Source organism: Vombatus ursinus, unplaced genomic scaffold, assembly GCF_900497805.2.
Source record: "Vombatus ursinus unplaced genomic scaffold, bare-nosed wombat genome assembly UNPS02014804.1, whole genome shotgun sequence".
In the NCBI taxonomy this organism is placed as follows: domain Eukaryota; kingdom Metazoa; phylum Chordata; class Mammalia; order Diprotodontia; family Vombatidae; genus Vombatus; species Vombatus ursinus.
The window spans coordinates 12,087,570-12,112,461 of record NW_020954582.1 but is presented as its reverse complement, the minus strand read 5'-3'; the positions used below and the strand labels follow the sequence as shown (position 1 = coordinate 12,112,461).

Here is a 24,892-nt window from a genome sequence, read left to right as displayed (position 1 = left end):
AGTAATCCTCAGTTTTTTCAGTGAGAACAAACGTCGAGTTACTAAAGAGGAAAGGGAGCTCTCCATTATCGGCACTAAATAAATATCAGTCCTAATGGGAAAAGGAACAAGTGATGATGGGCAGAGAACACACTTCAACAAGAATTCCACAGACTGTGCTAGGCAGGGAGGGAGGTAAGAAAAAGAAGGAACAATTTGGGTCCCTGCCCTTGAGGAGTTTACAGTCTATGAGATGAGAGGGTGAACAGAGCTCTAACTAGGATGGACAGATTAACGCTTTGTCACAGGACACACAAGTTCAGAGGTCTTAGACATTGAAAAGAGTGATGTTAAAAGACTGTCCAGTTTCTGAGTGTTACATTCACCTTTGACAAATCCTTCACTCCTTCAGCAGGGTAGAAGCCACGGAGCCTAATTAGCACTGAGATTGCAGGAATAATCAGTTCACATAGGAAACTTCCAGGTGGTAAACCTACTCACCAGCACCTCCTCCAGGTCACCTCCCCCCTGCCCCACCTCATCCACAGCTCCTTGGTGAGACCCTCCCTTGGAGTGGTCTTGCAGGGTCCCAGGGTCTCTATCTCCCTTCCCCCATTGGCAAGGGAATGGTAAGGGGTCGATGACCCACATTCTCCTTTCTCACTCACCTGAATGTATCTTAATTGTTCTTGTTCAGTCATGTCTGAGTCTTCGTGACCTCATTTGGGATTTTCTTGGCAGAAATAATGGAGTGGTTTGTCATTTCCTTCTCCAGCTCATTTTACAAATGAGGAAACTGAGGCAAACAGGGTTAAGTGACTTGCCCAGGGTCACATAGTTGGTGTCTGAGGCCAGATTTGAACTCAGGAAGATGAGTCTTCCTGTCTTCCTGAGTCCAGGCTCAGTGCTCTATCCATTGTACCACCTAGCTGCCCCATGTGTCTTAATTACTTCCTAAATTATTTTTACATCATGATTTACACAGTTCATTTGGGCAGGCATTTTGTAATAGGCTCTCAAGTCAAGTTCTGACTAGTGATAAAAATTGATTTGAGAAGTACAGCAGACCACAGAATATTTTTTAATAGAATAAACATTCCTGGCTGGGAGGCAGCAGCATCAGAGAAGGCCAAAGTTACAAACTAAATGCCTGTCTGAGAGAGGATTTGAACCCAGGTCTCCCTGAATCTAGGTCCAACACACTCTCTTATGCCACCTTTTGAGTTCCTTTTCTTTGATCCTCACAACAAGAAGCGAGGTGAGTAGGGCTGTCTTTCTGGCAATAGAATAGAAAGAGGTGAGCATGGCTGTGTTTCTGAAAGAGGGAAGCATGGCTGTGTCTGCCATTAGCTCTGGAGGTCTCTGAAAAGGCGTCTCTCTCCTCATCCCTTCCTTCTTTCCTTTCAATGGCATCAAGGAGAGAGCCCTGGGCTTAGATGCACTTCTAAGATGGTGGGTGTGAAACCAGAGGGACCTGAAGGGCCACTAAGTCCAATTACTTTGCTTTACAGATTAGGAAACTGAGATCAGTAGAGACGAAGACCTAGTCATTGTCTGATAGGAATTGAACCCAGGTCCTTGACTCCAGAACCGCAATTCTTAACATTCTCCTGCTCTGGTTTCTTCCCAAAGAGAACATAACATCCCTGAGGGCAGGGGTGGATTACTTCTTTCTTCCCTCAGATTATGCCTGGCCCATAGTAGGAACTTAATAGATGCTTGCTAATTGATTAATTGTGTGGTCAGGAAGACCTGGCTTCAAAGTCTACTTCTGACATTTTCTAGTTGTGTGGCCATGTCAAAAACTTCCTGAGTCTCAGTTTCCCCATCTATAAAATAGGGATAATAATACCCACAGTAGCTAGAATGCTTTGCAAGATTTAAAAGGCCAGCTGTTAATATTATTATTATATGTTTAATTATATTAATATAATTAAATTATAATTGTATGTTGTATATAATAATTATATAGTTATAATATTTTTATTATATATGTATATGCAATACCTCTACCCAGGTCCTACATGGGTACTTACCCCTGTCCTACCCATGTCCCTACCAATGTACTTCAAGTTGGTTTCAAGGGCCCTGAGAAGCATTTCTATCTAGCATTTCTCTTTCCTTCCTGACAATTTCTAATGAGATCATGTAGAACGTGCATTACAAACTGTAAAGTGCCTTAGAGAAGTCACCGACCATTATTAATTCTTCTCAAATTGTGACTGAGAGGAAAAAGAGAGGTCACATTTCTAAAGCACTTTACAATTCACAAAGCACTTTTCTCACAACTGTTTTGTGAGCTCAAGTGGAGAGACAACTGGTACCAGAAAGTCCTACATTCAAATTCTGCCTCAGATATTAACCAGTGATGTGACCACAGGCAAATTATATTTCACTGCACAGCCTCAGTTTCCTCATCTGTAAAATTGGAAGAATAAAAGCCCACTTTATAGAGTTTTTATGAGGACTAAATGAGCTTAATGTAAGCAAGCGTCACCTTTCTATACCTAGAGATGCACCTGTTGTCTCCCCATAGAATGTAAGTTACCTGTGGGCAAGAACTGTCTCACCCCTGTCTTTATATCTCTAGTGCCTAGGACATAGTGAGGTGTTAAGAAAAAGGTTTGTCGATTGAGGCTACATAAACATGAGCTATTGGGTTGTTTGGGGCTTTTTTGTTTTGTTTTGTTTTGTTTTTTTGGAGGGACTTCTGGTTTCATCAATATAGGGAACTTCTAAAAACAGACCCTCCTTTTACCCAGGCCGATCAGCACCTGCTGTGCAACGTAAAACCTTAATGAGACGCCTGGGGCACAAGAAGGTTGATGTGATTGGCCCAGATTCACACCGCCAGTTAGTGTGAGAAGCTGGGCTCAAACCTGGGCCTTCCTCATGCTAACCTCTAAACTAGAGGTGTCAGACTCAGCCTCATCCTCCAGGCAAAACGGGTGCATGGCCTGCACTAGATTAAAATGTGATTGGGGACTGTTGAACAAAATAAATAAAAATACAACACAACACAGATAATGTTCACTTATGGTTTTCTAAGCCAGTATGCGCCTGGCAGGAGTTCTTTTCTCTGAACCATGCTGGCTCACAATTAACATTGTGATGCAAATATTAATTCAGTCCATCTTATAGATGAGGAAATCGAGGGCCAAAGAAGCAAAGTGACTTGCCCAGGGTCACACAGTCAGGCTGTGCCAGAGCTTGAACCCAGGACTTTGACTCTTCCAAACAGCCCTAGCTGCCTTTCTGAGTAAAGGAGCACCAGACCTTGGTGTCTCCCAGGAATCTTGGATGTCAGAGACCATCCAACTCCCTTCATTTACACATGAGGCAGCTGAGTCCCAAGGAAGTTAGTATAAGGGAGCGAGTGACAGAAGCAGGATTTGAACTCAAGTCTTCTTACTCTAGAGCTCTTTCCAAGAGAGCACCGTGCATCCTCCCATTTTTCCATCTCTATAAGCAGCCATATTATGGGTGGACAAAGTCTCTCATTAACTGCAGAGCAGGAAGCCAGCTAGTACCTGTTCAAGCAGAAAGGCTCCCATAGCCCCTTGGGGAGATGATCCTCTCTGCTGAGCTCCGGGAGAGCTGAGCATGACTACGAACAGGAGAGGGAGGCAAGGCACAGCCTGCCAGAAGGCAGGCTCCACCTGGGGCTGCAGCAGCCCTGCGCCCATGAAAACTCTCCCCCATTCCCTTTGCTTTTTAAAAATGTTCACCTCGGGGTGGGGGGAGGGGTGAGATGGGGTGAAAATTTGTAACTCAAAGTTTTGTGGAAGTAAATGTTGAAAACAAAAAAAAAAAAATTAAAAAAAAGCACTTACTATGCGCCAGGCACTGTACTAAGTATTGGGGAAACAAAACATGTTTTACCTTCCCCCTAACAGAATGTGAGCTCCTTGAGAGCAGACATTATCTTTTCTATTTGTATCTCCAAAGCTTGGTACAGTGTTTTGCATGAAGTGTAACTTAATAAAAAAAAAAATGTTCACCTCCCTGTATTTTACATTTTCATTTATTTTTTCAATTAGCAAGCATATTTATTCATATTCTCTGTCTCTGTCTCTCTCTGTCTCTCTCTCTCTCTCTGTCTCTCTCTCTCTTTCTCTCTCTCTCTCCCTCTCCCTCTCTCTCCCTCTCCCTCTCTCTCCCTCTCCCTCTCCCCCCCCCCCACTGAAAAGAAGAGCAGAACTCCTGTCACATATCTTTAGTCCAGTCAAACCAAACATCCCCAAGTTGGGCATGCCCACTTTCCAGGACAGGGGGCTTGGCATGGGCAGCTTTCCCAGAGGAAGGATGATGTTAGGAATCGGTGCCCATCTTCCCCAAAGAAGGACAGCGAGTCACACCCGGGGTGGGGGGGGAGTCTCTCTAGCTGCTGCTGCTGCAGAAGGCATCCGTGCAAGGCAGCACTGAACCCCTGTGAGGCTGCCCAGCGGCTTCAGTTGGGCTCCCTCTCTCTACGGCTTTGCCCTGCCCCTTCCCACATGACCTCCAGCCGGGTCAGGCTGATCTCGGCGGGGTCTCCCTTTTGTTTCTTTGTGTCCAGGACAATCCCTGCCCCTTGGCAGGACTCAATGGCCGGGCCAGCTCTGTCCTAGACAGCCTGGTGGAGATTTCTTCTGCATCACCCTCTGGGTTGCCTGGGGTGGGGAGACTATTTGTGGATGAAGCGACGTCAGCTGGATTAATTCTCTCTTGGCTAGCTGGGGAGAGGCGAAAGCGGCCAGCACCCTGGTCCAGCCAGGTCGCACTCGCCCCTCTGTCCTCTCTCCGCTGTGTGTGTGGTGGGGTGGGCGGACCCCCCAGCCTCTGCCATCTGGAATGCCTCCTCGCCAGGAGCCGCAGGGATGGAGTGGCTGGCTGGCTGCTCGCGCTGATCCAGAGCTGCGCTTTGCAGGAATGGTCCCTCCCAGCCCGGCCCAGAGCCCCCACCCCTGCATCTGACAGTGCCCGGTAATTAATCCCCTTCCCTTCACCCAGTTGCTGCAATAGGATGAGAGAGGCCGCGGGGGCAGTGAGGGAAGTGCGTCACAGGTAGGAGCAGGGTTGTATGTTTGGTGAAAGCTTGGGGGGCGGGGGGAGCGCCGAGGATGGGGCTGAGAAATAGGTTCTTGTGTGTTCTCCGGGGGTATTGTGTCAGGAGATGCGAGCTGGCTACCATGTGACAAGGTACAGGGAGGAAGGGATTGGCTGAGCCCTTGGCAGGCGTGTGAGCTCAGCGAGCTGTCCCTTTCTCTCCCAGCATCTTCCTGCCATCCTCTAGGTGGTACAGGGCAGCCGCATCCGTGGCCTGCCGTTCGCTTTGAGGCTTCGCTCTGCCTGGGGTCCAGCTCCTCTCTGCCAGCAGTGGGGGGTTGGGGGTGGGGGGAGGGGGACCCGACTGGTAACCAGGATCCTATTTTCCCGTGTTTTTCCAGGCTCCTTGGAAATTGAGGAATGCGATTCTGCCACCATGATGGAAGGTAGGTGATGCCCCTGCCCTGTTCCCTGGGATGGCTCCCCAGGCCCGTGATTGCCTGGGATGTTTGGGACCCGTGGTCCTAATTGAAACCAGTGTGCAGATGGGGCTCCTTCCCAGGACCTGTTCGCCAGGCTCCAACGCTGCATATCCACTTGCAGCAGACCGGAGGCAGATTCAGGAATGAGACCTCAGGGCTTCTCCTTAGCTGGGAGCACACAGATTTCCCCCACCTCATTTCCTGGACCAGAGAGAGCAAAAACCCTGAAGTCTTCCCAGGGATGTGAGCTCACAGGGAAAGAGCTTGCTGGGCAAACAAGTTAGGAGAGAGAAGGTGTTTTATTTTATTTTTTTCTGGGCTGGGCTCCTTGGGCTATCTTGATTAATCATTTACAATGGAAACTCATTTTCTGAATTCAGCATTAGCCAAGAGAGGTCATTGACAAAGTTACCCACATGGTGACCTGTCTCTTTTCAGATTAATTTTTTTTCTTAAAAAAAAAAAAAACAACAAAACTCCGAATCAGACTGGACAATTTTTTTGCTCACTCTGCATTTGAGTTGCTTTTTTCAAGAGTAAAGCTATGTTTCAGTTGACTGAGTCTGGACCCAAGGAGCCCACTACAGTTGGGGTATGGTTGGCTGTCTCTCCCTTTTGCAACATTCGACCAAAAATTTCTGGATTAAAATGGGAAACTCTAAAGAAAACAGCGAGGCTGCTCAGCTCTTTGAAGATCTGACAGTATTTCGAAGCTCCAAATACTCTCCAGTTCCAAGCCCCATTTTGCTGCACCAATGCTTATTAACCCTGTGCGATCGGCCCTCCGTTAGTCATGAAAAGACAACTCCCCGCTGGTGCTGACAAGCTGGGTATTTAGTGGAAAGAGGAACTTTTTTTTTGCCTATGTGGATGCATTATGAACCATATAATGCTCTATTTAATTGTCGCTTCATCCCTGAGAGAGCAACAGCCCGAGGACACCTCTAAAACCCACACAGCCATTAAGCTGAGGGGGAAATAAACAGTCTGCCTAGAGCTGGCTTTGATTTTTTTGTCCCCTTCTCTCTCCATTTTCACACAAGAGAATGATGCAAAAGTGTTGGCCTTCTCCACGATGACAGGCAGAATTGATGTCCCCAGCCTACATTTTACCATTGCAGAAGAGAATGCATTATTCTCAAATCAGCCAGGAACCTGGGGTGGGGGTGGGGGGGACCATTTCTCTATTGGGCAAAATTCTGATGGAGAGGGTTAAAATGTTTCTCAGAAACTCCCCTACCTGTAAATTAAGGGGCTAATGGTGACGTTTTAAGTCGATGTAGCACATGCCTATTTGGCCAAAATTTAATTTCTTTTGATCTAGTGGTTATATTGTAATATGTGTGTATATCTATGTATTGCTAATGTTCCTTACATGAAGGAAGAATCATTGAGTCATGGCATTCTGATTTTGGGGGGTGGGGGGAGGAGTTAATAATTTATTTAAAAGAGTGATTCTATGTGATTTCATGGTGGAGCCTGGTTTCCTTTGCAAAGACCTCTGAAGCCAGCTTTTTCAACATAGGTCTAACAAATCAGATTTGCTGAGATGTGAGATTCAATCAGCTCCATGAACTCAGAATGGAGCTAAGCTTTTGATGGCAAGGTGAAAGCTCCTTCTTCCGCTCTCCAGTTCAAGGCCCCCTTAAATACCAGTGTCTCATGGGAAATTCTTCCTTCTCCCCCTCATCAAAACGTGCCTGCTGTGCTCTTTCTGGTTTGCTTTGAGTCTCGCTCTGCAAAGTTAATGTGTACCCTTTGACTAGTAGTTTTAGTAGACTAGGTAGTAAAAGTGTGGGACTCAAGCTAGCAACATTGCTTGGTACTGCTGAGCCCCGGTTGATGGAGTCCATTGTACCATCTCAGAGCGTCAGCCCAAGAGGACAAGATTCTTGTCCAAGGGCTCCTCCAAACTGAGATGGGAACTGAAACAGGCTTATGTTGGCATTCAGCATGCACGATTGTTGGCCTGGCCAGCTCCAGCTCTGATGCAGGATGGAAGCTCAGAATGAGCACAAATTCCATGTGGTGTTATTGAGATAGTTACATATGTACACACACATATGTGTATGAATGCATGTGTGTGTATATATACATTTGAATATATATATGTATACAACTAATGTTTACAAGTTCTTCTAATGTTTGCTGCTTGGGACCATCTCTAGTTTTTCTGTAATTGCTTTCACAATTTTAAATCATTATGATGTCTCAGTGAGGTTAGAAAAAGAACCGAGAAATAAACTTGATGACTGGTGGGGGAGGGGGGGTTGGTTAAACATGGTAGAAATAACACTACTTGGGCCTGAATAAAGGGCCGTCTTAAACTCCATTGGCAGGCCATTGGCCTTCTAACTTAATTTTCGGGATTTGACTCATATGAGTTTGTGGTTTTTAATATCAGACCCCAAATTTCATGTCAAAATCATTTCAGTGCTGTGTAGAACAGCTGTGCTTAGCCCAGTGTGATCCATCCAAAGGTAAGAGGGGCAGGTATTCTCAGATAATCTTCGAAAGCAGAAGTAGTCTTGGAAAAGGGTTCCTAACATGGCAGCTGTGCATGGAAAGCCATCCTGACTATATGTCACCTGGGGGGAAGAATGCCATGGAATGTCTGGATTAAGGCAGAGAGTGGACCTGCTCTGAAAGGATGGGGGAGGACTTGATTTCATTGGTATAGGGAACTCTCAGGTGAGGAAACTCTCCCCATCAATCCAGGTCAGCTCCTTCTCTGGAAGGGCATCTAGGTGGCATTGTGGGTAGAGGATCAGGCTCAGAGTCCAGAGGACCTGAGTTCAAGTCCTGCCTCAGACATGTATTAGCTGTATGACTCTGGGCAAGTCACTTAATCCTGTTTGCCTCAGTTTCTTCATCTGTAAGATGTCTTGGAGAAGGAAATTGCAAACCATTCCAGTATCCTTGCCAAGAAAACCCCAAATGCGGTCATGAAAAGTCAGACTCAACTGAAAACTATTGAACACATGCTTTCTCTGCAACTTATAGTCCAAAGGAGTTGGCTAGAACCTTAATCTATTGCTTTGCCCAGATTTCCCCAGCAACTATGGGTCAGAGACAGGATTTGAACCCAGGTCTTCTTGGCTTCAAGGCAAGCTCTATATCCCCAATGCCATACTAACTAAACAAACATGTTAGCATTATAGTTAATCTAGTATGTGCCCAAATCCACCACTCTCCTTTCTCCCCCTTCCCCTCCCCACATACACAGATACACATAAATGAGGGTCTTACAACCATCTTTGTTTCCAATTTTCAATTTCTTTTTTTTTACCTTTGGGAGTCTGGTGAAGCCTAGGAATCTCTTTTCAGATCCCAAGGCATCCAATTTGATGATTTTTAAATGCATCAAAGAAGACCAACTACATTGAAAAAGTTATCAAAACATATTTTTTCAAACGTTCATTGGCCCTAGATTATGAAACTCTGCACTGGACAGAAGTTTCATGAGGGAGGAGATCGTGTCTTACCCAATCTGTGTATCTCTTCTAGCACCTAGGACAGGGCTCTGTCCACATCTGGGGCTTAATAAAGGTAGGTTAGATTGTTGCTATTGAAATATACTCTAGAGTTGCCCCAGATAAAGTTTGGTTTTACATCATCTTAGAATAAGGCAAGATTCTTCAACTCTCATTGCTTGATGAGAACAACCAGAAGAGACAAAATACTTGACAAAACGTGCGAGGATAAGGCATTTTGTTACCACTTCAATTACATTGATAAATTATTTCAAAGAGTCAAAACCATTTAGAAGATGTCTCTGGGCAAGCTACCAGCAAGTCTGAGAAATCTTACTTCATTTTATGAATTTTTTATAAAACTCTTAACCAACCCAGACCTTTGCAAGAACCCCATGATAACTGGTTTATTTTTTTTAAATATATTTATCTGTGAAGATTCTTGATTTGAGTAATGCTACAGAATTTGGGGGTATCCAGCCTCCATGGACAATGATTTAAAGTAGTTGGGCTTGCTGTGGCCCAAGGAAACCTAAGATTCAGTAACTGAATGTTGGCTAAGTATGCCATGCTTTTGGTTTGTTTTTTTGTTTGTTTTTGTTTTTGTTTTGTTTTGTTTTTAATTTGGGTCAACTGTTGTATGTAGATTGGGGCAGGAGAAGGAATTGCTTTGGAGGAATTAAATAAGGCCATTTAAAAATATGCTTTCTAAAGTCATTGGAAACAAGTCATATACTTGACTTGAGGTAACTAGGTAGTATAGAGTGCTAGCCTTGGAGACAGGAAGACCTAAATTCAAATCCTGCCTCAGATTCTTGGCCTTACTTTTCTCATCTGTAAAATAGGGTAATAATAGCACCTACTTCCCAGGATTATGGCGAGGCTCACATAGGATAAAATGTAAAGCATTTTTGCAAACCTAAAAGCTCTATGTAAGTTATTATTGTTCTTGGTGTTACATACTTTGTAGATTATCTATCCATCTCGATAGAAGTCAGTGTCAAATTCTCCCTAGGCCAAGTCAGGCTGGTGATGGTCATGGGAGAGCACAGATAAGGTGATCCCTTCTATTGAGGGTAAGATAATGAATCAGAGCCCAGGTGAGCTTCAGGTTAGGTCAGGATGAAGGTTCTCTTGAGAGGGTCCCTGCCGAGTGGGGAAGGGTGTTAGCCGCTGAAACAGGACTTCAGGACTAGCTTAGGAAGAGAGAGCCAGGCAGGGGAGAGGGAACTGGCTTTTCGACCCATCTTGTCTCCCTGGCTCCGATTTGTTTGTAACCTGACTGCCTTATATTCCTGGCCTTTACTGATGGACGTGGGAGCATCGTATCAGAGAATCATAGGGTTAGAGCAGGAGAACACCTTAGCAGTTTTCCAGAGGTAGGTGTTCTTATTATCCCCATCTTAGAGCTGAAGAAACTGATCTCCATTTTACAGTTGATGAAACCGAGATAGAAAGAGGATCAGTGACTTGGCCAGAGTCACACAGCGAGCGAGTGTCTGAGTCTGGATTTGAGCTCAGGTCTGCCTGACTCCAGGCCCAGCGCTCTATCTGCTGAGCCACCCAGATGCCTCCATACTCTCTCTGAGTCAGGACTGTAACAAATAATTTGTCAAGTAGGGCAAGTACCCCAAACCAAAGAATGGCCTCAGCTGACTGGTGGATGAGGAGCTCACTCTAGCCTACCATCTGTGAATTTCTTATTTAAACTAATTACTCTGGCTAACTTGGTACTAGGCCTCATTGCTTCTGTATTCTTGAAGGAAGGCTGCTTGATGTGATATGTAGCTAGAGGACCCAGGCTTAAATCATGGCTGTCATACTTAATACCTGCGTGATCTTGGGCACATCTCTTTACCTCTCTGGGCCTCAGTTTCCTCATCAGAAAAAAAAATGATAGCATTGGAGAGCACCTCCTAATTTTAGCTCTGTGATTCTATGATTCTTTAATGTTTTAAAAAATACTTCTTTTCATTTGATTCTGGTCAAAAGCCCTCTTTGTTTCTGAAAGCCATTTGTGCTCAAAATTAGGCATTTTGCAATTCCCTGTTAAGGGGTTCTGACCTCCTGTTGCTTGGATCTTCTTGTAAACAACGAAGACATTTTTGCATCTGGGAATGGGGGCCTGTCGAGTGTTCTGAAAATGCTTTGATCTGATACTTGCTACCAAATTGGAATTGGAACGTCACAGCAGAGTGACTGCTCACTTCACAGATCCCCGGAACTTTAGGAGTTTAAAGGCACAGGCATGCCTGGAGTTCTCCCGTCTATTCCCACAGATTTTGAGAGTGACTTTTGTTTTCATTTTTTAAACTTCACCTTCAACTGAGGGTGGGCAGGTCTCTAGTCAATTTCAATTTCTTTTTTTTTCCAAATTCATTTAAGGCTTGAGTTCTAGAACCTAAAACTACTTATTAGACTCAATATTTTGCATGTATATTCAAAAGGTTAAAGACTATTAAACTTTTTAAAAAGACCATTAAAAAAGACAGGCTTCATCTTCAATAAAAATTTATTTAGGCAAATCATGGGGAAAGACTCGATGACATCAGAGAGGAAAAGAACATGGACATTTTCCACGTTCTAGGTCTCCATAAGGGGATGAGGGAATGGGGTTGGGAATAGGATGAGAGATTTTGCTGTACAAGGGCCCCTTGAAGGCAATGGAGTTGCTTAGCCCAGGAAAGAGAAGCGTGCCTTGAATGGACTCCTCATAGGAGAGCTGTCTTCAAGAACATGAAAAGCTGTCATGTGGACAAGGGATTGAAATTATTCTACTCATTCCAGAATGGAGAACCAAGAATGATGGGTGGCAGTTACAGAGAAGCCAATGTAACTAAGTAAGCTTAGTAAGCAATGCAACTCATGTAAGCTTGATGTAATTAAAAATTAGAGCTACCTGGAAGTGAAATGGGCACCTTGTGGAGACCCTCAGTTGGAGGCTGTTTGATGAGGATGCGCCTGGGCTCGATGGCTTTAATTTGTAAAGTCCTCGGAGGCAGCGTCCGCCATTTTTCATTTTTACGTCTTGGGCCCCTAGGCTGCAGTTTCATGTCCATATATGGGGTCATAAATTTAGAGCCAGAAGGGACCTTAAATGTTACTTAGTCCCATTCCCTAATTTTACAGATGAGGAAACTGAGGTCTAGCAAGAGGAAGTAACGTCCCACAGGCAGTGAGTGGGAGAACCATGTTGTGAGTCCCTGTGATCTGAACCTACATCTTGTATTTTTTCTGCCAAACTCCCCTTATCTAGCAAGTCATTCATTCAGCCAGACCGCAGCACAGTTATTGCCCTCTTGAACATCACAGTCCATTGGAATGTATCTATCTGTATAGTGTAATAGCTGTATATATGTATGTATCTATATAGAGATCTAAATATCTATAAGTAAATATATATATTTAGAGATATCTATCTATCTAGATGTATCTATATCTTTCTCTATATAGATATCTATGTATCTCAATACAGTGATATAGTATCTATATAGAGATAGATATATCTATATAGAAATATAGATCTCTATATCTAAATATCTATGAATATATATTTATATAAATATTTATCATATATATCTAGAGAGAGAAAGAGAGAAGCACAGGAGAGAAGAGAGGAAAGAGAGGAGAGGAGAGAAAAGGAAAGAGAGAGAGAGAGAGAGAATGAGAAAGTACCTAATTATTACATCCCCATTAGACCATGAGGTGCAGGAGGGCAATACCTACTTTTCTCTTTCTTTTTTACTCCAGGTGCTTAGCCCAGGGCCTGGCACATAGTAAGCACTTAGTAATAACTAGTTGTTTGAACTTTAGTAAGGAACTAGGTTAAAATACTGGAATTGAATAGGATGATTATTTCAGGAAGATCTGGCATTGAGGTAGGTAATAGTGACAGGAGCTCATGAAGACTGGCCGCCGTCAATCCTGACTTACCTATGTATATGTCCTTCACTAAGGGCCTTCTCTGGTGCCTCCGCATTCTCAAAGTGTTACCAGCAAAGGGTAAAGTCCTACCCATCTGGAAAGACTGCAAGTATGGGCCTCACGGAGGCTCTTAACCTGGGGTTTATGGACTTGATCTTTTCATGTTCTGCTAACTGCGTTTCCATATAATTGGCTTCCTTTCTAATCCTATGTCTTTTATTTGATGCTTTTAAAGACCCAATTCCATGAGGGGTCCACAGGCTTCAGCTGAATGACGAGGACCGAAAAGGGTCCGGGGCATGGAAAAGGTTAAGAATCCTGGGCTTTGAGAGCAGCTTTTTGCCTGCTGACGGAGGCCGAGCCTCGCTGAGGTCAGAAAGGCCCAGGATCAGACTGGCCAAGAGAGATGGCCATAATGAGGACAGCAGCAGCCACGGCACCAGCCAGCACTTACCTATGCAAAACACTTTACATGTGTTTGCTCATTTTGTCCTCACGACAACCCTATAAAGCCAATGCTTTTATTCTCCTCATTTTATAGATAAGGAACTGAGGAAGACAGAAGCTAAGTGACTTGCCCAAGCAGCTAGTGAGTGTCTAAAGCAGGATTTGAACTCACATCCCCCTGACTCCAGGCCCAGTGCTCTCTCTGCTGGACCAACTAGCTCCCTGATTCCCTGGATTACTGGTTATTTATGTGTTATCTCCCTTGTTAAAGTAGAAGGTCCTCGAAGCCAGGGAGTTGGTTTTTTTGCCTTTTGTTTTGGGGTATTCCTAATGCTTAGCCCAATTCTTGGCCCGTTTGAAGCACTTACTATTTGAGCTCTCCAGTCAGAAAGACCTAAGTTCAAATCCTGCCTCAGGCACTCACTAACTGGGTGACCATAGATAAACACTTAACTTCTGTCTGCCTCAGTTTCCTCATGTGTAAAATGGGGATAATAATAGCACCTACCTCCCAGGGTTGCTGAGAACAAAATGAAATAATGTTTGTAAAGTGCTTTGCAGACCTCAAAATGATACGTGTATTAGCTAGTTATTATTGTTGTCATCATTGATGTTGTTGGCTGGTTTGGGGTCTCACTGAAGCCCCCTCCCCTTTACTTCTCTCTTCTGCTGCACACCTGAAAAAGGTCATGTTGAGGGTTAAAATATTTGACATGTGTCTATAAAAGACTTTTTTTGTCTCCTTTCAAATTTTGGAAATAAACATCTGAATATGAGATTGAGAAGGCAGATAGCTGGTAAATAAGGGAAAGGCAACCTCTGTTCCCTGGACATGCCCCCTTTGGGAGGGAGCCCTCCCTTCTCCTCCGAGGATCCCAGACGTCAAAGAGATTGCCTCATCTGACCTGGGCACTTGACCTTCAGGACATGAGGCCCAGGGAGGGAAGTGAATGGAGCAGATCACAGGCAGGCACGTTGACCCGCCCTTGGTGAAGACCTCTGGATGATCCAGCCCCACCCCCTCGTTTTATAGCTGAGCACTCTGAGGCCAACTGGGGGAAATGATTTGCCCAAGGTCACCTAGGCCATAAGAGGAAGAGTCAGGATTCAAACCTAGGTCTTCTGAATCTGGATCCAGGGCTCAATCCAAGGCAGTGTGACTCCATTCCTTCTGCCCTGAAAGACTGGAATGAGGGACTTCAGAGGCCATCTGATGAGAGCAAGCATGCTCTTTAAGGTTTGCAAAGCTCTCTAAAAATATCTCATTTGGTCTCCATAACAAGGCTGGCAGGCACCCCCATTTTGCAGATGAGGAAGATGAGGCAGGCAGAGGTCGAGTCATTTGCCTGGTGACCTAGCCAGTGAGTGTCTGAGGCTGAATTTGAACTCGGGTCTGCCTGCCCCCAGGTCTAGCCCTCCATGGATTGTACCTAGCCAACCTTGTCATTTTACTGATGAAGAAACTAGCCCAGAAGAGCTACGCGATTTTCCCAAGGTCACACAGGTAGGAAGCACCACCTGACGTACAGAAGGCATAAATATATCCCCACGTAGCTGTGTACTGGCTTACACTTCTGATATTGTTGACTAGAGTCAGGATGGCCCTAGTGGATGGATCGCTGGGCTTGGAATCAGGAAAACTTTGATTCAAATCCAGCTTCTGACACTAATTCTGAGATCCTGGGTAAAGGCCTTTATTTTTCTGTGTGCCTCCAGTACATGATCATCTAGTACATAATCCCTAAAATCCCATCTCCTGATCTGCCGTACAGGGACGCTCCCATATTGGACTTCTCTTTACTGAAGAAATAGCCACTCCTTCCCCTATTCCTAGGACCGTAGGCATAGAGTTGGAAGTAGCCCAAGAAGACATCTAATCCCCATGCTCCTCAATGTACAGACGAGGTCTAGAGAGAGTAAGTGACTTGCCCAAGGTCACTCTGGTAGCTCCTGCCAGGCGTAGGATTTGAACTCGAGTCTTCTGACTCACGAGCCAGGGACCCTTTCCTCTGTACCATGCTGGATCTTTAGGGCTGTTTCTTTGTCTTGGAGAGGCTTATACCTACAAGTCTTAGCACAGTGCCACGTGCAATTAGCCTCTTAAATATAAGTTTTTGGATGATTCCAACGATCTCTCTTGCCGGGGTCCAAGTCCGAGTGAAGCTTTGTGAGTTAAACATGAGTTAAACAGCAGGTAGGATCGAAGAGCTGTGGAGTGTTAGTTTTGCCTCCCTGACTCATTTTTTTCCTTATTTATGACAATGTTTTCAGTTTGGCTCACAGCTCCTACTCTGAAGTTGGAGCACTGTTGACTAGATGTTGGGGTGTGGAGGCTAGATTGGTGGGCTTGGATTTACAGCACCCTCGTTACAATTTACCAGCTCAGTGGTCCTGGGAGAGACGGCATAAACCCTTTGAGACCCTCCAGGCCCCTTCTTCCTTCCCCATCTTCCTATGCTTTGCTCTCCCCCACGTACTCTACCATCCAGTGACTCTGGCCTCCTCCCTGGCTCCCATGCCTGGAATCGTCTGCCTTCTCATTTCTGCCTCCTGGCTTCCTTCAGACCTCAGCTAAAATTCCACCTTTCCCAGACCCCCTTCATGCTGCAACTTGGCTCTGAGATTGCCCTCAATATCCCTGCCACCTGTATCATATTTGTCCATACTTGTGTACTTACAGTCTCCACCATCTTTTTTGGGGGTCTCCGATACTTAGCACAGAACAACTCACTGGACAAAAGCCAGGAGTAGGTACTTAAGGAATATTTATTGACTTGAATTTTACTTGCCTCAGGAGACTCCCTAAAATCTGGCCACTAAGACAGGCCCAGATCAGCCTTGGGGAAAGGAGTTACCATGCTAGGAATTCTCTGCACTAAAGAAAGCAGACTTCCATTTCCTATTTATAGGAGGTGCTGGGCTGTCATTAAGGACTTGAATGCTGTCCCAGATGATAAGTATTCCCATGTCACCTCAAGACATTAGTTAATCAATATTTCTAGCAGCAGAGGTGATCAGGAAAACCCCTCTTTGATATGGTGGGTCCCCACCCACACCCCCAACAATCTACTTGTTGAGATTACAGATAGTAGATCTTGGCAATGGATAAAGCACTGGGCCTGGAGTCAGGAAGACTCTTCTTTATGAGTTCAAATATGGCCTGAGACATTCACTAGCTGTGTTCCTGGGCTAGTCACTTGGCTCTGTTTGCTTCAGTTTCGTTATCTGTCAAATGAGCTGGGGAAGGAAATGGCAAACTACTCTGGTGTCTCTGCCAAGAAAACCCCAAATTTGGTCACAAAAAGTCAGACATGACTGAAACCTTGGCCCTTTGGTGAGTGACATGTGCCTTGCTAAGAGAACATGGTGAACTTTTCTGATTGGTCCCCATTGACTGGAGCTGTCTCCTGTTGACTGGTGGTTCAAGGCCCAGGAGTATGGACTCTTGTTAAAGACCCATCCTTCACCCCCCCCAAAACACACGCGTGCGAGCACACACACACACACACACACACACACACACACACACACACACCCCTACCCTTGCTGTCCTTTGCAAGAAGGGACAAGGAAAAAGTTCAAGACCAAGTCCTGAAGAGCTAAGAGCTACACTGAGTACAATCCAATTACTTTCATAAGCTCCACGGAGGAGGATTCTTCACTAGAAGGGAGTTGCCTATGCCTCATCAGTTTGGTCTGGGAACTCTTCAAATCTCTTTGGGATTGATGATGACCTTCAGCCTGTAAATTCATCAGCCTGATTAGGGAATTCCTCAATTCCATGAGGGAGTCCCATAATGAAGCCCCGCCACACTTGTATAGGAACCAGGTGCTGCTGGTGAGCAAGGCCCAGGTGCCTTCAATCATCCCCTGAGCAGGAGGACTTGCACGAGGATATCTAGGAAACTCCCTCCCTCTCACCCCTCCCTTCATGGAGGCAAAGCCTTCTTTTCAAACCCAAGACAGTCTGATCTCCTGGGGAAGGAACAAATGGAACTTGCCTGAGCTCCCTCACTCCCAGCCCAGGGCTTTGCCATCTGATGGGTTCTTACGGGGAATGTCTAGATCTCCAATCCTTCTGCCAGATGTGTCTCCTTGCTTTGCGCTATTGGCCTTAGTCGACCAAATATCTTGCCTCTTTGATGAAATATTCTCCATCTCTTCCTTTCATCCGCACACATGAACAAAAAATACAACAAATAGCAAATAAGACAATTTAGCAAACTTTAAAGTGTTACAAAAAGCTAGTTATTATTATTGTAAACCAAAATGTGCATTTGTGAAAAAGACTAAGGCTTCCCAAGCCCATCAGGGAGGATAGTGAGTAACTCAGAGGGACATTCACCTTTCTCCCTGGAGAGAAGAGAAATAAAAGAGGAGGTAACACGCTACCGTCTCTCCCTGCTCAATCAGCAGCATAGACTTCTCTCAAGTTCATACCTGGATTGTGCTCACTAACCCATCTCAAAACTGACTAGAGCTCCCCATCTGTCTGCTCTCTGTGGCTTCATACTCACATCTCTTCCTCATGATGCCATCTTTCTACCTTTTCCTTGCTTCTCTGTTTTCATCCCACCATTCACCTCAACACCAAGGCCAAGGGCACTCTGAAGCAGACCCCAGAACTTGGGAAGCCCCAGCCAGCAGTGTAGGTACCTGTTCTAGTCTCTTGAGTCACTGATCCCTGTGGCCATGACCAGAAGCAGGTTACTTGGCTATAACTTTTCTCTGGTGGTAAAATGCATTCATGCGTCTCCTGTTCAATTTGATCCATGTATGTACCTGGAAGGTGTGTATTGAGACAGGAATGGAAAGTACACAAGATGAGCCACTGTCAGTGGGTGTGCACCATCAGAAAGATTACCTACATCAGTGAAATCATGGCTCCATTGAAGTATGTCTAGTCTTTCAGAAAAAAAAAGTCGCTGTAGGTAGACCTACCCTTAGAAAACTTTTAACGAAAAGTATGAGAAAAAAACATTGACCTAGAATATCTCTGATAGTCTTTGGTATTGGGAAAAAGGGTAGATTTCAAGCAGTTCCAACTCCTGCTGGAAACTTCCAAAGTAAAACCAGGAGAAATTCTTAAAGATGTATAAGCAGGAGTGGTATGAATCGCTAATGCCCTTCAGAGTGGACTCCGACTTGCTTCTCATCTTGACTGGTCTATTCAATTGTCACTTAGTCCATGGATGAGAACCAGTCTGGACATGGTCTCCATTTGAAATACCCAGAACTGCTTCTTCAGGCCCAAACCATTGAATTCCATTGTTATTGTTAAGTTGCTTTTTAGTCACGTCTAACTCTTCATGATCCCAATTGGGGTTTTCTTGGCAAAGATACTGGTGTAGTTTACCATTTCCTTCTCCAGCTAATTTTACAGATGAGGAAACTGAACCAAAAAGGGTTAAGTGACTTGTCCAGGGTCACACAGCTAGTGAGTATCTGAGAACAGATTTGAACTCAGGTCCTTCTGACTCCGGGGCTGGGTCTTTATCTTCACACCTAGCTGCTGCAGTGAAGATGAAATGAAATAATAATTGTAAAGCATTTAGCCCAGTGCCTGGCACATAGGTGCTATGTAAATTCTTATTCCCTTCCCTTCCCTCTATGTAGTAAACGAATGACCTTATAAATGTCCATTGAAAAGATTAAGTCAGAATAGTAAACTATATAGGATAATTTGGAGGGGAGACTAGAAGCAAGAAGAGTAGTTGGGTTTGGGCATGGCCACCCAAATTATAACAAGACAGGATATAGGGGCTCAACTGACTTGAGAGAGACAGAGACAGAGAGTGAAAAGGAGGCAGGGAGGGAAGGAGAAAGGGAGGGAGGGGAGGCAGATTTCATGAGGACAAGTAAAGACAAGGCTGGTTGGGGAAATTTCTAGCTCAGTTCAAGCATTAATCCATCAAAATGACTTCTCCAAATTAAAGATATAATTGCTAGCAATGATTTTGAAGATGACACCCAGGCAAAGAAGATGGAATTAGATTTCTTCTCCTGGTGTTAGTTGTTGCTGTGCCCATCAGAGAAGACAAATTATATTCCTGAAAAGAGACCTCCAGCCTCAGGGCCTGAACCAGAAAGAAGGGAAGAAGAACAGTAACCAGGCATTTCTGCATCCGCCCAAAACAGAGAGCAGGCATCCTTCACACGCCTTCCCTACCTCCTTCCCATTGCCTCCAATCTTCTGAGGTCACTGTAGATACCATCCCTCTGGCTTCAGTCTTTATAACCTGTTATTTAGCTCCCCCTGAACCCCACTGGAGGAAAAATTGTGGATTTTTAACATTAAAGATCTTTATCAGATTTGAGGAACAATCAGAATGCTTTTCCTTTTTTGAGAGACAGGTCAGTCTTGAACCAAACAATGTATGTCCAGGTTCAACCCAGCAAACAGGGAAAAAAAGAACTTCCTACTCATTTGATTTGGGACACATGACCGGGAACCTCTTCCAAGATCAATTAGTCATGATGTTGTAGCTGTATGTATATTAGGGAGTGGAGGAGGGTTGCGGATGGGAGAGGAGGAAGGGGAATGTACATAATGAGGTGTTGCTGGACAAAACAAATATTTTCCAGGGTAGCTAAGCAAGTCAGTCCAGGGAAGAGCCAATGGGGTCCCAAGCTACCCTACGAAGACTGAGAAGGCATCTCAGAACTTTAGGATTGAAGGTACCTCTTTGGCCACCAACCCAACGATCCATGCCTGAAAGGAGTCCCCATTTTGGCACTTGACAAATGGTCAACCAGTCTCTGCTTGGAAACCTCCAATAAAAAGAGAGCTCCTTCTGTCTTAAGGCAGTCCATACCCTCTCCAGTCTTAATTGTTGGGAAGTTTTTCCTACCTCAAGGCTGAATTTGAGAGGCGTGTTTTTGCATCCAGTGAAGATATTTATACACTCCAGTGAAGCAGCATTTCTTACATTTCTGCTTTTTCAGAGCTATTCTAATAGAATGTAAGCTTCTTCAGGGCAGGGGCTGTCTTGTTCTCATCTCTGTTTTAGTATCCCCACCACCTAGCCACTTGTGGAGTTTATGGAATTTTGTCCAGTACTGAGCACTTGCTGACAATGACATCTGAATCACTTTCCATTCCAAGCCCCAGAATACAGGCTCTGGGTTTAGGGAGGCCAAGTTCAATCCTGGGTCCAGGAAATATTGAGAAGCCTCTCAAACAAATGAGGTGTTCATGGACATATTCACACCCTCTCCAGGAAAGTCCAATCAGATTCCCAAACAAAGGCTCAATTCTGGGCAAAATCGTTAAGTTAATTAGATTTCCCTGACGGAGAATCATAGATTTACGTTAAAGTACTTAGAAGTCATCTAGTACATCATGTCCATGCCCCACCTCATTTTACAGATGAAGTTAAGTGATGAATGGCATACATGCTAGATTTGAAGTCCTGTTTGAATCCTGCTTCAAGGACGCCTAACTGTGTGAACCTGGGAAGGTGACTTAACTTCTTTGGGGCTCCATTTATGCACCTGTAAAATGAAGGGGTTAGACTCAAGGACCTTATAAAGCCCCTTACACATCTGAAGTTATGATCCTAAGTGATTTGTCTGAGGTCGCATGAGTGGGAAGTCAGAACCAGAGCTAGAATTTGAACAGGGCTCCTCTGGCTCCAAATTCAGTGCTCTTGTGAAGATCAGGATCCTAGGGCCCAGGGAGGTTCAGGGACTTACCCAGGGTCACACAACCATCGAGTGCCCAGACCAGTCCTCAGACTCCAAATGCATATTACTCTATCGTCTACCACACTGAATTTCTTAATGCAATGGAATCAGCGTCTCATCCTTTCCCTGTCTCCCCTTGGGCGGGGGGGGAGGCTTAGATTCTACCATAAGGCAGATTGAGAGAGTTTAGAACACTGAGCCTTCCCAGATCCTCATTGTGTTCTCAAGTCTGGCTATAAGAACCCCTCCCCCACGAGAGAGAGAGAGAGAGAGAGAGAGAGAGAGAGAGAGAGAGAGAGAGAGCTCCAGCCAGAGAGCCTTGGCCTTTGTTCCCTGGGGGGGGGCGGAGCTCCAGAGGATTTGATCTGTTCAGACCTGTTCGTTCTATGGTCAGTTAGTCCTGGGATGGTCACGAGCTTGGAGGCGAGGCTGCTCCATCACCTCCAGGCTGCTGGCTGCGTCAAAGGCATTGAGCAGGTTAATGACTCCTTTATGTGTTCTTAGAACTTCAGAGATCCCTCCTGCTGCAGTCTATCATCCTGGCTTAAAGCTATGATGGGATTTGAGGATGGTGACACAGATTTAGTGTCTTATCCTTACTGTACCTTCCCCCTTAAATTGCTAGTTTGGGATTTTAAATGCCATCACTTAGAGCAAGAGGGAAGCAGACGCTGGAGTTTGGCTTTTTTGAAAAGGCAAACTGACTTAGACTCCCCCATCACTTAAAGTTCACACATGAGGCAAAAATTCTCAGCTCTTATGCAATAACTAGGCACCAACTAATAGTCCACATGGAAAAGAGGAAGGACAAAGGATGGGGAAGCTGGGAGCAGTCCCAGCTGCTAGTTCTGGCTGTCACTAGCAAACTGGGAGCCTGTGCCTCTCAGGGGCTCAGTTTCCTTATATGTAAAATGGGGGAGTAAGACTGGATCTCTAGAGGTTCTGTTGGTTCCATGATGTAGACAAGAGGGAGGGGTTCAAATGTAAACTTCCGCAGGGAAGCATCCTGCTCAGTTTTTTGTTTTTGTATTGCCAGTGACATACTCTTTTTTTTTTTTTGAGGGAAAGGTTGGAATCAGACCTGTGATTTCATTAGTAAAGGGAATGCCTGACAAGGAAACTCTCTCCACATTTATCATCCTTTGTGTTGCCATCACAGCACCCGGGACATAGTAGATGATTAATAAATGCTGCGTAATGATGATAATTAGAATGCATATACTGCTCCAAGGTTTGTGAAGCTCTATACATATGTTAACTCACTTGATCCTCACAACAGCCCTGGGAGGTAGGTGCCGTTATTATTTCCATTTTACAGATAAGGAAACTGAGATCAACTTCCTCATGCCTCTCTACCCCATTATATTATGTATATATACATATTTGTATAACCTTATATAATTATAAATTCACAATGTAATATACAACATAATCTTCAAGAATTTACCTGAGCAATAAAAAAATTAATGATTTACCCTGAGTCACATGGTCAGCATATGTCAAAGGTGGAAATTGAACCCAGGGCTTCCTGAATAGAAAATCAGAGCTACAGATAGTATCCCAGTTGCCTCTCATTCATAGTTGCTGCATAATAGGTATTTGCTGTATTGAATTGAATTGAGTTGAAGGAAGGTATCCTCCCTATTCTTATCCCAGATTCCGATGCCTGTCACTAGCATGGCTTGGAAGTGTTTTTTCCTTCTTTCCCGGCATCCTCTGGTTGCTGAGAGATGTTCAATGATCTGTCCCAGAATCCCTCATCTGGTAAGGATCTGAGGGAGGATTGGAACCCAGGTCTTTCTGTCCCTCTGTGGCTCACTGCCTCTCTGCCCATCTCCATTCTTCTTGACTTGGGCACCAAACCCAGGCAGTAGGGCACTTTCCTTTCCATGACATTTTGATGAAATCGGACCAGTTTGGGCTAGTTGCCAGATCAAATGATGAAATCTTGTTTTTCCTCTTTGAAGTTCCCGTCTGCCTTCTCCGGTCTCCATGACAACCCTCCTCAAATTGGATCGCTAACGTACGACTGTTCTGTGCAATCAGGATCATATTATGGCTGGAAAATAGGAAAGGTGTCCTTTTTAAAAATTTTTTAAAAAAGTAAAGACTTGTAAACGGAAAATACCTGATGACTTGAGCCCCCAGAAAGTGTTCCTTGCTTGCCAGAGCAGGAAAGGACAGGTTAGACTGAAGGAACCCCCAGCTGGGACTTTCCAACTTTGCTGTTGCTGATTGCCTCTCTTGGCCTCAGTTTCTTTGTCCATAAAATAGGTACAATAATACCTCTAGCAGCACCTACCCCACCAGGTCATTGTGGTGATTGAATGAGATTATGTGTATAAGGCACTTTGCAGACTTTGCAACATTATAAAAATTTCAGTGAGGAGGAAGAAAAATAGAGGATAGCTTAGTGAGTAGAGAGGTAGGAGCTGGAGTTAGGAAGACCTGAGTTTCAATCTGGCCCAACACTTACTAGCTAAGTGACCCTGGGCAAGTCACTTGTCCCTGGCTTTGCTTTACTTTCCCCACCTGTAAAATGGGGAAAAGAATAGCACCTACCTCCCAGGGTTGTTGTGAGGATCAAATGTGATAAATATTTGTAAAGTACTTCAGAAAACTTAAAATGCTATTTAAATACTTTTGTTATTGTTCAGTCATACCCAACTCTTCACAACCCCATTTAGTGTTTCTTAGGAGCGGTTTGCCATTTCCTTCTCCAGCTCATTTTACGGATGAGGAAACTGAGGCAAACAGGGTAAAGTGACTTGCCCAGGGTCACACAGCTAGGGAGTGTCTGAGGCTGGATTTGAATTTCTGGCACTCTGTCCACTGAGTCACCTAGCTGCCCATGTGAATGCCAGCCCATTATTATCTGCTATTTTTCACAGGGTTCAAAGATTCATAGTCTTGGAACTTGAAGGGATTGTGGAGACCCCTGCATTGTACAGGGGAAGAAACTTAATCTAAGAAGTTAACTGACTTGCCCAAGATCACGTGGGTGGAAGGATGCAGAAAGTCAACTTGAAAACCCGGGTCATAGCATCATAGACCTAGACCTGGAAAGGTCCTCAGAAGCCAGCTAAGGCAACTCTCCCATTTCACAGATAAGAAAACTGAGGCCCAGAGAAGATAAGTAATTTGGCCAAGATCACACAGGAAGTAAAGAGCAGAGTTGGGATCAGAGGCAGATTCTCTGACTCTGAAGCCAGGATTCTTTCCACTGGGCTAATACCATCTCTGTGTTTGTAAAGTAATCACTCTAGAAAATGTAGAAGTGTAAGGTGACTGGTTATCCATGTTGGAGTATCAGACAGAAATCTGCATGGTGCAGCGTCAAAATGACTGGGGCTCAGTCCTTACCTTTGACACATGCCAGCCAGGTGATCCTGGACCACTCACTCTATACCTCAGTTTCCTCCTCCACGACCTCTCACATATCTCCTAATTCTTAATGCTCTGGTCACCTGGGGCTCTGTTAGTAGAAGGAGTTTTCTCCCAGGGAATTCCTTCTACTGATAAAATCACGTTGGGATCAAGTAATAAAAATGTCATTGCTAATAACGGACTGTGCCGATCAGCTTCACCCCTGACTTTTATTGAGCCCGCCAGCTTCAGACTGAAGAAAAGGAAACCGGCCAAGTAAGATGTCTTCTCCATCACAGGCCACTTTCGTTTTCTGAGATTCTGAAGCACAGTGATCACCAGGCCTTTTTTTTAAACTAGCAGAACCACTGGAGCCTTTGGGCTACAATAAATTTGGTGCAGTGTCTTACAGCTGGGTTCAGTCATTGACTAAAACTCTTTTTTCGCCAGTCTAAACTATTCTAATCTCTGACCAATGCTCTGTGGAGGCATTTTAGCAGAAGTGAA

General features: G+C 44.7%; 1 protein-coding gene across 15 annotated transcripts in view; it reads left to right on the top strand.

Moving 5' to 3' along the window:
• Positions 1–24,892, top strand: part of SGIP1 (SH3 domain GRB2 like endophilin interacting protein 1) — a 237,108-nt gene that overhangs the window by 12,249 nt on the left and 199,967 nt on the right. For all 15 annotated transcript variants that reach the window (XM_027874133.1, XM_027874131.1, XM_027874136.1 and 12 more), the window contains exon 2: positions 5,409–5,453. In XM_027874133.1, the coding sequence (XP_027729934.1) occupies positions 5,444–5,453 (10 nt within the window). In that variant the 5' untranslated portion in view covers positions 5,409–5,443. The remainder of the gene's footprint in view (positions 1–5,408; positions 5,454–24,892) is intronic.